At 37.9% G+C, this 15467-nt stretch overlaps 1 protein-coding gene across 1 annotated transcript in view; it reads left to right on the forward strand.

Annotated features, from left to right (window-relative positions):
• Nucleotides 1-10398: 10398 nt before the first annotated feature.
• si:ch211-216b21.2 (heparan sulfate glucosamine 3-O-sulfotransferase 3A1) overlaps nt 10399-15467 on the forward strand; it is a 30452-nt gene continuing 25383 nt past the window's right edge. The window contains exon 1 of the mRNA XM_057358688.1: nt 10399-11298. Coding sequence (XP_057214671.1) covers nt 10733-11298 — 566 coding nt within the window. The 5' untranslated portion in view covers nt 10399-10732. The remainder of the gene's footprint in view (nt 11299-15467) is intronic.

The following is a 15467-nucleotide window of genomic DNA, read 5'->3' on the forward strand; positions in this document are numbered from 1 at the left end:
TTTAAAATTGTAGACAGCAAAATTTGTTTACAGTGTATTTGTTTATAAAACCTATACTAAAAAGCAGAAGTCATAGTCCAATATTAAATTATTTAATTTATTTAATATAAATGATTATACAATATTTCATTTTTTTATGTAACACATACATACAGTTTTAAATAATAATGGCTGCTCTATTCTGGAACCCGGTGTTGATTTTGTGACTTTCATATTATTTAATGAGCATGGGGGCAACCCATTTGAAAGCCCAAAAGCCACCCTGCACGCCCTCTGCATACACCTAAACTTGCTCAAACATCTGTCAGCCGAAAGCTTATTAAAATGTCATTGACCCTTAACTGCATATTTATGCTGTGTTAACCGAGCTGATGCCAGAGAGGTGCACACAGACTCATTGTCACCGAGCCGGGCTGTGTCAGACAGACTGTGGCAGTCAGAGATAAGCTTTATTGCACAAGCTCCATTTGATTGATGCTTCTCCATTATTATTACGTCGTTGCGAAATAATACATTCGGGGTGTCATAAAAGGCCGGGTCTAAATTAGTTGCATCAAACTGTGGCGGCAGCGCCGTCTTTCCTATCGCACCATCGAGATGAGGTGGCACTGACACGCCTTCGACAGGAGGAGGTAAGTTAGCGTCAAAAGGGGGGCCAAAGCTTAGCGATGTGCTATTTTCCTCATTAAATAATTTTTTTTCTCTGGCAAATTTCACCTTAGTCAGCGAAAGCAATTTAGGGTAGTCGAGGGGGTTCGCCGGAAAACATCTCACGCTCTCTAATCTCTAAAGACAACTGAGTATTTGACGAGAAGCTCACGCCGGTACCCGATCTATCCTCCCTTGAAATTCCCAAGCAAACAAATGTGTAAATCATCTCAGATAATTAGTGTGTTCAAAAGAGAGGAGTCCGATCTGTGTCCCAGCTCTCCCTATTTCTGTGCTCATTAGAAGAGTTGTGGGAGGATGAGCTGACTGGCCAGAGTCCTATTTTATCACCTGCCTGTCCCAGGGGTGGTAACATGAGCGGTGAGGTTGCTATCTGTACTCTTTACCGGGGAGGAAAGCTTGCTTTTTTAGCGGAAGGGCAGGGAGAGAGGAATGCTCTTGTCACTTAGGGAGGAGAGCTGGGAAACAGAAGTGTGTATAAATGTTTGTGTGAAGCGATGGGGTGAAAGACTGAGAGAAAGAGATTATATGTGAGTGTGTGGGAGATGTTTGGCTTTATGCCGTCCATTATCGTGTATGTGTGTGTGTCTTTGTGTTTATAGGAATGTGTACATGGTGAGTAGTTTTGGATATGGAGGGGGTCTGTCCACCTAACTACTCATCCAGATGTGCAGTTAATTCCTTCCTCAGACCCCTTTTATGTACTCTTTGGACTGTTCATATGTGTGATACAGGATAGATTGTGAGGAAGGGAGAGAGAAAGAAAGAGAGTTTAGAGTCTCTGTATACTACTGTATATACAGTAATCTATTGCACTGCAGTAAAACATAGCTCCAAGAGTGTAAATTCTTGCCATAGAACAATACAAGATTAATTGAATTTAAATCCCATAAGAAATAATATGTTTACGTTTATGACGTGAAGTGTTTTTTGGATTGTATAAAAGAGCCGTATATGATGAATTGTGTAAGATAATTATAATCATAAACCACATCAAACCAAAGTACCACCTTTCTGGAGTGTTTTAAACGAATCAATTTATAATACTTTCATTTAAATCACATCTCATTATTACTAATGAGAAAATCACAGTCGTATAAAAAGAGGAATTAAAAAGAACCTGGCACTTAAATAGCTAACATATATGCATAAAATGAAAAGTTCTTAAATTTATCTTTTTCTTTTTGTGACAGAAATGAAATAATTGTTTCTGCATAGTTAAAGCATAATTTAAATGTAAACAGTTTTAATATAAATAATTTTGACCTTTAAGGCTTGTCAAGCTAAAATAATGAAAAACAAATGCTGAACTAAAGGGAAAAAAAGAATATGGTGAACAGGTAACAAACTATTTGTCTCCATTTACTCATTTTAAACACTGATATCTTATCAGTCAGACCACACTCATACAAACACACAAGCTCTCCTCTTGTGTAACCTGTACCTTCAAAAGCTTTAACAAGCACCTCCTCACGGCTTGGACCCCACCCAGAGACACTAAATGGAGTCTGTCGCCTTTGAGTCTTCGCCAGACTGTAATTTCTTGGTTAAAAACAATGCTCCATGAGACCAACAGGTCAGCACAATTTTTCAGAGTATCAATTACACTGCTGGACTAAAGCAAACAAAACATGTCTCCATCAGCGACTTCTTTAACAACATGCCACTTTAGTGGGGCTATTTAGACACTTGCGAAAATCTGTAACCGTGCTGGAGGCGTCTGATATCAGACCCAAGTCAACACTCCTGGAATGAGACATTTTCTACAATTTTCTTTCGTTTAGTTGTAATAATTCAAAACAATTCACGATAACTTAAAAGAAACAAAATGATTAATGCGATTGCCTTTTTAAACTTTTTAAAAAATTGAATACTAAAATAACTTTCAAACTGAACTGTACAGTATTTAGTAAAAAGTTGGAGGATCTAATGACAGAAATGCAATAAAATATACATAACTATGTCTTCAGAGGTGTATAAAGACCTTACATAATGAAGCGTTATGTTTTATTACCTTAGAATGAGCTATTTTTATCTACATACACCGCAGGTCCCCTTGCATGGAAATTCGCCTTGTTTCTACAGTAGCCCTAAATGGACCAACTGCTCTACAAAACGCGTTTCGTAAATACGTTATCCCTGCATCCGAAATCGCCTACTTCCATACAATATAGTGGGCGAAAATAAGTATTAGTCATGAATAGTATGTCCGAAACCTCAGTTAAACAGTATGTGAGAAATACCTGGATGGTCTACTGCTTCCGCCGAGTTTGTGAGTGTGGATGGGATAGATACTTCTCTATCCCATAAATGCCCCGGGGTCAAATTTCAAAAGTTAATCAAATAAAAATAGCAGAAAACTTCAATGTAAGTACAGATTAATGAATTTCTCGTGAATAAATTATGTTTGTACTGATGCCTAGGTACAGGTTGATGTTAATACATCATAGGTCAAAGAGCATACGGGTCACGTGACAATATAACATGGCGGATGCAATATGTTCGACATCTATTTATACTATCCCCACACATATATAGAACATACTGTTTTAACGGTCGATAGGTAGGTACTTCATTTAAATCAGTACTGTAACGAGGAAGGCGGGACGAGAGCCGTGAGGCAAAGAGGCGGGGCCGGTGGCGTGAGTGATAGTGGGAATCAGCTCTGAGTCCCAACATCTCGACACAGGGGTGCCTCAGGGCTCAGTGCTTGGTCCGTTGCTATTTTCTATATACATGACATCCCTAGGCTCTGTCATTCGGAAACATGGCTTTTCCTATCACTGCTATGCGGATGATACACAACTCCACCTGTCATTTCAGCCAAACGATCCGAATGATTTCTGCACACATTTCAGCATGCCCAGCCAACATCTCGCTCTGGATGAACGACCATCACCTGCAGCTGAACCTTGCTAAAACAGAACTGCTTGTATTCCCGGCCGACACAAAGATTCATAACAACTTCTCCATTCAACTGGGCTCATCAACCATCAGATCTTCCAGAACGGCCAGAAACCTGGGAGTGGTGATCGACGATCAGCTTAACTTCACTGATCAGGTTGCCAGCACCACACGGTCCTGTAGATTCATCCTCTATAATATTAGGAAAATTAGACCTTTCCTATCCGAGCATGCTACGCAAGTCCTAGTAAAGGCTCTTGTTCTGTCCAGACTGGACTACTACAATGCGCTACTGGATGGACTTCCAGCTTGCACAACCAAACCTCTACAGATGATCCAGAATGCAGCGGCAAGATTGGTCTTCAATGAACCGAAGAGCGCGTACGTCACTCCTCTCTTCATTAAGTTGCATTGGCTCCCTATAGTAACTCGAATCAAATTCAAGACTCTGCTCCTGGCCTACAAGACCACCACTGATTTGGCACCCCCTTACCTTCACTCGCTAATGCAGACTTATATACCAGCCAGATCCTACGCTCTGCAAATGAACGACGTGTTGTGGTGCCATCCCAAAAAGGTAAAAAATCTCTCTCACATACCTTCTCGGGATCCGTTCCACATTTTGGAATGTTCTGCCCGCTGCTACAAGATCAGCAGATTCTGTGGCCATCTTTAAGAACCGTCTGAAAACACATCTCTTCCGTCAACACCTGACTGATCAGTTCTGACTTCTATCTCTTTTCTACTCTTTCAAAAAAAAAAATACTGAGCTCTGTATACTGTGATAGGCTATATGAGACCAGTTTTATTTTATTGCACTATGCTTTTTGTTGTCCTTATGTTGTTCCAATTGCTTCCATTGTTTCCCTCATCTATAAGTCGTTTTGGATAAAAACGTCTGCTAAATGACTAAATGTAAATGTACATCCATAATTCAAAATATTATAAAACGTTCTTTATAATTGCGTCATAGCATATTTGTGAAGGGGAACACAAAAGCATGTTTATTGTTTATATGGGTACATAAAAAGTTTGAGAAACAATACACTAGAAAGATATTGAGCTTTGTGTTGAAGGGTAGGCAAAAGAGCAGGAACTAGCAAATATGCTTACTGCACCCCGCTCGACCTTTCCTCAGACGCAAAATTGGTCCAATTTGTCATCGCTCTTTGATTATGCAGTGTGGCTAACAAGGTATCTTTCACGCTCTGGCAAATATTAACAAGTCATGGATGGCAGAAATTTAATTATAGTTTTGGGGTCACGTAAAAAAACGCAAACTGTATAAATGAGAGCTCTGCTTATGTCCCGGTTAATGGCATTAGGGTAGACGCTGACATTAACAAATAGTGTTCATTACACATTTTCCATGTGATCGGGTCAGATCTTCCTCTGATGCGAATATCAGTGGGGGTGGAAGCTCAGGCTTAAAGATGAAAAATGCTGCAGTGTCTGATAGCAAATGATAATCGATAATCTATCAGAAATGATTATAGGACAATCCTTGTGCTCTTACTCAAGTAAAATAAATTCTTTATTGCATGTAAGCTTGGTAGGAGCAGTGCTGTTTTTCTATATATTTTTGAGCCTCACAATTTTCTCACTTTCTGGCATTTACCACCTGGAAATACTTGAACAAATATTACCGTTGCAACACGAAACAATTAGAATCTAATGTTTTATATGTCAATAATTTATGTGTCAAACGGAGGATCAGCGAGTCAAGATGAGTGCCAAAAAGCTGCTATTTCTCTGTCCAGCTGTCACACAAAAAGTTCCACAACTTGACAGCAGGATTTCCCCTCTCTATAAAATTAAGGAAGATAAACTGTTTTTGGACTTGATGCTGGTACGTTTTGCTCAGGTGGCTGATTTAGACACCAAAATTCCTTGGAACGCTTCAAACAATAACCCAGAAGACAAACTTAGTGCAAAACCGAATCAAATTCTGTTATCCACACCTGACGTGCCTCTGACAGAACCTTGGACGATCACACAGGAAAAGACAAAAACAGATACAACATCTTAAACTGCATTTTTTATATCATCAACCTCTCGTGTACTCAGAAACAACTATGTCTGTAGAAGCTTTCAGTGACTTTTTTGACCATGCTATTACATCTAAAAGACTGTTCAGTACCTGTAGTAAAGTAAGTGCATGTCTGCCCTGTCATTACAACTAAAGCGATACTATAAACACTGTGCAAACCTTCGCGAGTGCTTTCGGTGAATCATGCACCACAGCCATCTGACACTAACGCTCTATTTGTTTGCGTTTGCAAAACTCTAAATGGTTGAAAGAGTGGTTGCTAAGGTGTCTAGGGACCAGTTTTATGCCCGGCTTATTATCTCAGAGATCTATACATACACAAACAAAACAGCGAAGCGATCTCTCATACTACTGACTCCAACTTACTGTACAAAATGCCTTTGAGAGAAATCAGAAAACATGTCAATCAAAAAATCTTGCAGTAGATTTCCCCCTTCATTTGTGTTTTTAATTTAAATTCCAACACATCAGCAGAGAATAATGACATCTGGGGTAGCTCAAAATTATTTTGGAGGAATGCCGTTAAACCATGTACTGAAATGGATTAAATATCTGCATATATTCACTTTAAAAGTGAAAGAAACTTGACATCAGATAAATGCATGAAGTACTCAGCTAAAAATATTTATAATTATATAATTGCTTATCCAAATTATGGATATTTGCTTATGGCAAAGAGGATTCACATTGCTTTTTGAAGTACAGTTACTCACGGATTGGCTTTTAATGAGCTGAGAAAGATTGTTTGGGTCTCTGCACTTTTGATATCAGGCACTCCTCTGGTCCTGCAACAGAGTAACAGGGAGGTCAAGAATGGAACGCGGCAGACATTTGTTTACGTAAGAAAGCAATCAATCTAATGACTAAGTGATCTTCTCTGAGGGACTCTTATAAAAGCACAGAGGAGAGTCACATAGGGAGGTTGCAAGACTCATCTCCAAAACTCGGCCATTAGTGTGATCAATACATCTGTGGGTGAAAACTGTCTTGGCACAGCATTATATTAGAGTTTTGGAAACAAATTTAGCAAGTCTCAATGCAATCTATATTGGCTTGAAACGGTCTTTGTGGACTGGATAAAGATTATGCAGGTTTTCATGAAATATATCTTCTCATGATGATTTACACGCAGTCTCAGTAGATGACCCCCGATTATGTCAGTCAAAAGTTTTCAAGTTGGATTAAATCTTGCTGCCTCTTAAGAGGATGGAATGTGTCACAAACAGACACACACACTGGTTTCCATGTTTTATGGGGACGTTCCATAGACTTCCATTGATTTTATATCAGGCTTATGATATATTCTATCCCCTGACCCCTACCCCAACACCTAAACCCAAAAATCACACAAACCTTTCTGCATTTGTTTAATTTCATTATCATAAAAATATGATTTATAAGCTGTTTTCCCTCATGGGGACCTAAAAATGACTATCTGTGTGGGGACATCCCCACACAGTGATGAATACCAGTACCCCCACACACACGTGCAATAGCATGTGCACTTAAAGGGATGGTCCACTCAAAAATGAAAATTCTGTCATGAATTACTCATCCTCAAGTTGTTCCAAACCTGTATAAATTTCGTTGTTTGGTTGTACACAAAGAAAGATATTTGGAAAAATGTTAGCAACTGACATTTCTGGGGCACCACTACCATAGTAGAAAAAAATATTGTGTGTATATACTGTATATATACAGTAGAAGATATTGTGAAGAATTTAGGAAAACAAACAGTTCTGGGGCACCTTTGGCTACCATTTTTTGACTACCCCAGAAATCTCAGTTGCTAACATTCTTCTAAATATCTTTCTTTGTGTTCAAAATTTTTATGCATGTTTGGAAATACTTGAGTAATTCATGACAGAATTGTCATTTTTGGGTGGACTATCCCTTTAATGACACTATGAACTCTGATTTATCAATACTGTCATGCTGGTTTATATGTTGAGGATCTGTGTTACCTATTGTTTGTACTAATAAAAAACAACTTTAGATGGTTCTTTCTTCAACTTGAGTCTTAATTTGATTAAAGCATGATATATTTGCATTTCCATGCTGAATGAAAGCCCTTCCTCTCTTCAATCCTGGAAAAAAAACACTCAGCTGGCACGTCTGAACCACAGATGTGTATGTACAGCTTAATTTGTTTCCTATCCTTAAAAAGTCACTCCAGTATTAAAGAAAAATGAAGGAGTGCATTCATAAATATTTTGTATAATGCACAGATTTGTTTTATGCTTAACTTAAATATGCTAATAAATACACTGTGGTCTTTCCACTTTGGTCAGCTTTTTCTAGAACAGCACGATTCTGGTCCGATCTTACTGGATTATAAGCAATTTTACTGCATTGTTACCTCACATGCCCTTTTGGTTTCTTTAGTGGTTCTGTGACTAAACCACATTACCTGCCTGTATTTCTCAGACAGTGCTGCCCGTAAAGATGTCTCTCTCATGCTGAGATGTCTCAAATCCACACATAAAGCTGTCCAGAGAAAACGGCCCCCACAGCTTCACATCACGATTCACATCCCTGATGGCTTCTTGTTTACTTGAGGTTGCGCTTGCCAGGCACAAAATCACTGTGATGCTTTATCAAAAATAAGGAAATAAGTGGAGTCAGCAGTTTACCTCATAAACATCTGTATTATATTTTATTTTTGCAATTTCAAAATGGAATGAAACAACAAAATAATAGCTATACCTAAACTCTCTAAACAAATGACTGCAGATGATTGCAAAAGCCTCTTTTGCTATTTTGGGCACTCTATGTTAAGTATTCTGAATAAATATAAAAATATATATTATTTGCATTACATTTTTGATTCAACCCAAATGCTGCGGTGTATAGTTATGAAGAGAGTTTCTCTTCTGTGTTACTCAAGAGAACACGAAAAAGCACATGCTTGCACAAAAGTTGCACTTACAAAACTGCAAAGAGCGAAAAACAGGACCCAGAAAAATACAAACACTGGCAAGAAATTGTACAATGACAACGATGACCTATTGACTAAATGCCTGTGTCACAACAATCCTCTTTCGCCCCGTGTTTCAAATCTCTGTGGACCGGTCTGTTCACTCAGCAGTACTGACCGTCTCCACACATTCCTTTATCATGAAACCGATAATGGCGGAGTAAAAACATTTGACCCAGGGGGCATCACAGGGGGAAGGCCCAGCTACGGTCGTTGCCTCCTCTATCCCGGAAAGGCCGAAAGGGCCAAGGTGTGATTTGTTAAATGCGAGTCAGCCCCTGCATTGTGTCCTCATCACAAGGACATCTGGCACGAACAAGCCCGTGTTTTGACTGAGGTCTCCATCTCTATTCTGAAGCAGTGGGCTGTGCTGCATTGAAACACTCCTTTGGCTTTCTCATGGTAATGGCACAAACTACAGGAGCAGATGTGAAACATTTGGTTCTGTTCTTGTTCACTTGTAAAGAAATAATGTGGTGCTTTTGCTTTTATTTCACCATGCTGTGTTCTTATTAAAAGTGAAAGAGAATATGGTAACAACAGGGAAGAGGGATGGTCGTCCTAGGTGGCCTGAGTGCACAGGGGTTGGAGTGTTATTTGAGTGAGAAGAATGACGGATTAGGTGAAATTAACAGAATCAAAAAAGCCAAATGTTTTCGGAATTGCTGACTTAATATACTTACACGTTCATGTGTACACCTGCATATTTAATGTGTATATTCAACGTCTAATGTGTATATCTTGTTTTTATTGTGTATATATTGTGCATATGTTTATAATGTATATTATCTTTTTTGTACAGACTGTCTATTTATACTTTGCACTGTTTGTCTGCACTACATACTGTCACTTAAGTTTGTATAGTCATACAGTTGTTTGTCACACAGTTGTCTGTCCAACTGCATTCTACGTTGTATGGAGTATGCACCCAAGACTTTCACTCACCACATGTGGTAATGTAACAATAAAAGTGATTTGATTCGATTTAATACAAATAAGAGAAAAAATGATGAAAAGCGATGGAATAAAAGCATCACTCGTTCATCTATACACGACGAAGAGCACACACCCTGTAGATCTTGAGATAATGTTAATAGCTTTAGTCATGCAGTGATGCATGCCTAAAATAATCTTTTTAAATCATTAGCAGCACGGTGTAAACAACACACAGGCAGGAGAGAAAGATTTGTTCCTATGAGATCAAACATATCAATTTCATACTCAAATTTGACTCTCTCTGTTGGTTTAGTAATAAATCTTTATCTGCTTATAGCATTAGTTCTTTTTTTTTAAATCACAGAGAATGATTTCTAATCATATTTCGCAAGGGATTTATTGCAAAACAATTTTAAGAATCTTACGTGAATAATATTAGGATTTAAGATTTATTTATATTAAAGAAAAAAACGTGTGTTATGTATTACATGGCAAACAATCATTTTTTTTCTTTCTCACTGTGTGAAGTGCAAACCTGCATTTGTTTGGCTGCAGCCACAGGGGCTGAAAGTGACATTTGCTTAGAACACGAGCGTGACCGTTCTTCCACCAGCATGACAGGTGGGAGGAGTCCTTCTGTCCACCCAGCATCCCATTGGTTACTTCCATGCAAATTGCGTGCGCTCGGCACAAAACTTCGTCATCTGATTGGACCACACCGTGCCCATCACTCTCAGTGACGTCATTCCGAAGTTACATTCAGTGCACACACGTGTGAGCTACTAGTGGAATGAAAGTTGACCAGATTTTCACCAATCATTTTGGAGCAAAATGGATTGAACATTATTATTAACATTTTATAGAGATTTTGCTTTTTAAGCCTATGTTGGAATTACTGAAAGGGTTCGTAGAAAAAAAACTTTCTCAAATATTTACATTTAGATTAAAATAAAAACTAAACATACTGAGGAAATTTAATATTGTCAGTTAACATACTTTTTTAATTTCAGTGCAAGACTTAGTTACAACAGAGTAGCATACGCGTGAAGGTTCGTTTTAGAGAGCTGCGCGTGCGAAATTAATCCACATTTGAGCTCCAAACTCTACTCAAAATTCGCCTTATTTTTTGATGGCAAGACCGAATAATGCCTCTTTAGCATGGCTGTCTTTTCAACTCATGCCACCCGTGAACCGACATGGCATTTAGCCGCGTCTTTTCGGAGCCTCCGTCCAAGAGCATCTTCAAGACATTCGCGGTCATGTTTCTGTCAATACTCGCATCTTTATACTTTATACACTATCTCGCGGACCGATGCGGGACCTGTATACCCACCGAGAAGAGACAGACAGGTCCGGTCGAGGGATTATACGCCTCCGAAATAAAAGATTTTGGCTCGTTGAGGAGAAAGAGGCTTCTTCAGAAATGGACATCCACGAAACCTCTGGTGATGAGACGCGAAAACTTGATCAGCCGGCTAGAGGATGTCGATGAAGAGGAGTTGCCTGAATTTGAGGGACATAAACGGACGGTGTTAAACTCCTTGGATGTAGATTTGGAGGCAGGTGGCTCGTATTTTACCAGTAAATTAAGTTCGTTGGGTGAAGGCAGTAAGAAGCTGCCTCAGGCGATCATCATCGGCGTGAAGAAGGGCGGGACGCGCGCGCTGCTGGAGTTTCTGCGCGTGCATCCAGATATCCGAGCGGTCGGAGCAGAACCGCACTTTTTCGATCGTAACTATGACAACGGACTGGACTGGTACAGGTAAGAAAGACATATATGATGATAATAATGACGATGGCGAAGATGATGTGAATCAGTGATCCATTAAAATAGTGAAATTTAAAATATTAAATTAGGCATATATTCGTAGCCTATATTTTATTGGATGGGTACATTTTTCTTTGAAAAGAAACAATGCTACAGTAGGCCAATAAATGCTAATGAAAAAATTTTAGGCCCATTTTTAAATAATGTAAAAGTTTAATAATGTACGTATAGGTAGGATTATACTGTAATACTTATTATTATTTGTTTTTAGTATGCTAATTTAAATTTGTCAGGCGTTGCAAAAAGTTTTTCAACAAGTCATTTTGACGCATGTCTATTACTCTCAATCTGAAAGTAAATGCACACACAAACCAATAGCCTATACTAAATGTAGGCTAACCATGCAAATATTTTATATTTCAAATAAATTAGTAGCTACTTTAATAGTTATTGCTTTCAAACATTTTTAAGGACATCAAATAAATTAAAGATATAGGAATAGTAATTAAACAAACAATCTGTTAATTAAGAAAAATCTAGAAACTTAGAGTAAATCATTTACTTATTTTAGAATCTACATAAGTAATTATGAATGCTCTAAATTAAATAAAAATAAACTTGAAACGTATATTATCAACTGGTTATGAGAGTTAATGGGTTGTTTTTACAACACAATTCGTCAATTGAGGAGCAAGTTTTAATTATAATAGCCTAAGTATTTAAAAGTGTACGTGTACACTTTCTAAGTAATAGCCTACAGGAAATATTCTCTTGCTGTTGTTTATCATTCATATGTTTCTGGGTTTCTACATTGGTGTGTGTTACATTCTCTATCTCGAGGCTGCTGTTAGAGTTTAACACAAGCTTGTCTTTTCAATGGTGCTTAGTGTAATGGTGGGGCATATCAAACATCACAGCTCTGTTATTAATAGGGATTATGGTTGTAATGAAAGGTTACCTGTCAGTCTCCACAGGTATATTTCACCACCCAATTTAGGTAACATACCGGATCATGTAAAAGTACAAAGACATATACCTTAACTCTCTTTCCCCTCCCTCTTTTAGTTTGAATTACAACTTTTAGTAAATCAGAAGCAAAAATAAACACTCTTTTACAAACATACTCTCTTATTTTACCATCACTCTTTCACACCTCTGTGTCTATTCATCCTTTGTGCTTTGTTATATACATGAGGATCCCATCCATCCAAAAGAGTTGCCAGGAATCTTGGGAACACGACACAAAAAAAAGGGGCCATGAAGTTAAAATTACAGAAAAAATAAATAACTGTAAAATCAATGTTGCTAGAAAGAACAGTGTTTGTGCCAGATTGCTCGTCAGTTTTATGTCTGTCTATGCGTAAGAAATATGTGTGAGCGCTTGTCTGTCAGGTAACATTCAGGTGAAGGGAATGGAATCAATGAGCTAATTGAAAGTGCTTCAAAAAGTAGGCCACTTAAACACAACCGTGAATGTCAACTTTCCACGAGACAGGAAAAAATAAATAAATAAACTAGCAGCTAGTGCTTAGCTCTCAGTTAGAGACATTTTCTGAATTTACGTACAAGGCACAACATTTTGATGGATCTGTGCTAAGGGCTTTAAACTAAAGAAAACAAACATAAAACTACTTTTGCTGCATAAATTCTCACCCTTTGTCAAACCCTCTGGGGATAATTGTGTTTTCTCGACCACTTAAGTTATGAATGGGCTCTATTTTTTCCTCTCGCTGCACTAATCACTGTGTCCAATTTGCCGGAATTATGTGACTCTTTTCAGACTAGGCTGTGAATGTTTAAACACGCAGACTTCTCCATCTGCAGGGATGAAGGACCATTGTATATCGTAATTGCTGATATGTAGACTGTGAAAGAATCACACAACTTTCCCTCTCTGTGGGAACGTGAGATGTGTGTGTTTTATCAATTAAGCTGTCCAGTTGGTCATATTGGTGGCGTAAAGAGTCTGAAACATTCTGACGTGCATTTATTTGTGTCTGTCTGTAAATATGAAGCAATATGAAGGAAACGAAAGGAAAAAGAAAGTCTTACTTGATGATGAGACTGCACGTGTGCTATAACAAATATCAGCGTTGTTTTGTCATACTGTGTATTACTCGCCCATCCGCAGTAAACCTCTCAATAGTGAAATCAAGCAGCGGGAACATCTGTGAAAGACAAAACAGAGTATTACATTATAAAACATATTATGAAAGACACAGCCTTTTTATTTGGGATATCAATGAAAGTGCTCAGTCGTCTTCTTTTAATGGACAGAGTTCATCAGCTCGCTATCAACTTACACAAAACGTTCCTTGGTCTTTTGCTGAGACAGCTCCGCTAAAACCCTAAGGTCTTTTGTTATGTAAATCTGTTCTCCGAGTGTAGAAAGGGATCATCTGAATGACTCGATGTAATGAGAGGTCTTTACTTAAACTAGAGTCCGTTACATTCAAGGCTCCTAAAATTACTCTCCCAGCAACCTGCTGAGGCCAAGGGTGTGTTTCAGTCATTGAAGGACTAGACATGCTAGATGAGGGTGGATAAAGAGTCTCACAATGAAACTTCTGGCATAAAAAAACGTATGTCTTCGAATTGGGAACCCCAACGTTTCTCTAGTACATATCCTATAAGCAATCTAGAAAACACTTTGGGCACATTTGACATCAATGTTCATGCCTGTGTATTTAGTATTTTAAGAGTATTCACTCTACTAAGTAAAATTAATGTAGTACATTTAATGGATAATTGCGTTGTGGAGGTGCCTGTAAAAATTATAGTTCTAGTAAAAAACATAGAAAACAGAACTTGGCAGTGGACTTACAATCATACTCAACCTGTTGTCTTCATTAATTATTTAGCCTACTTTATTTGTGGTTTCCTTGTAATTACTGTAGTGTTTTATATACAAGAAAATTAAGTGTTTACTTACAATATACATCTGGAGAGTGTGTGAGTGAATATTTCATTGCACTCGTCCCCCTTCCATGGCCCCTGCGGTACGGACTCCTCTCAAGTGGATTCAAGGAACGCATATCAAAGCACAGCCATTCAAACTACAGTACACTGAAACCTTTTTAAAATTCAGGCCCGAAAATGTGGAAAAAATATTCTAAACCCACATGTCTGAATGAATTTCTCTAAGACTTTATATCAATTCTCGTTTTTCTCCTTACGGCTGAAATTTTGGAGAAAAATATATTAGCCTTAGTCAAGTCCTAGATCCTCCACACATCAGTATTTGGACTAGGTATGACTTGGTCAAGCTGGCTTGTGATTAGGAGGGAAGGAAAGTCTTAAACACTGAAGAAATTATATAGGCGTTTACTTACAGATGTTGTTGGACTTTCTAGAGAACCTGTTGAGATGTCGGCAGGCCAGTTGGGCAGTGAGAACTTTAATGTTGGGTAACATTGCAGTTCTCGAGCAACATACGCTGCAGATTCCAGATCCCTGCAGAACATGGTGTTTGTTTCACACTGGCAGACATGGTCTGTGGTAACTGGTTAACAGTACAGTGGCAAAGTTCCTGCGCCACAGGCTGGGAAAATAAAACCCAGTGTTAATGGAAATATGGACGGACTCACACAAGAACAGTGAAAACGTAATGTGAGTACAGTCACTTCGTTTCAAACGGGATCTATGAATGAGTACGTCACACTTTTCAGAATAGTTTCAGTTAGAAGTAAAAAAAGTTTTACCTAAAGACATTATATTTTAGAGTTATTTAGAAAACCATATACTGTTGCTTTTGAGAAACTACAGTAGAAATCAGAAATAGGATGAAATCTCAAAAATGAACTAATCTTATTAGTATTCATGTTTTTTTATACTTATGTATACACTTGTTATTTTTTACACATTTATATGCTTTTTTATATATGTTTTGATATTTATATATATATATATATATGTATTTACATAGTGTACATACAGTATAGTGCATGTGGGTAGTTGACAAATATACCATTTATGTGTCCTATGGTGTGACAGCAAAAATGTAGAAAAAAAAGAACAAATCTCTCTTCTGCTATTTTATATTATAAATATAGATAATATAAAATATTTTTTTGCTGTCACACCAGTTGACACATGTACGGTATATTTGTCAACTATCTATATACAGTACTTATATGTAGTATACACAACGCATACATTTGGGG

This window comes from Triplophysa rosa, linkage group LG18 (assembly GCF_024868665.1).
Source record: "Triplophysa rosa linkage group LG18, Trosa_1v2, whole genome shotgun sequence".
In the NCBI taxonomy this organism is placed as follows: domain Eukaryota; kingdom Metazoa; phylum Chordata; class Actinopteri; order Cypriniformes; family Nemacheilidae; genus Triplophysa; species Triplophysa rosa.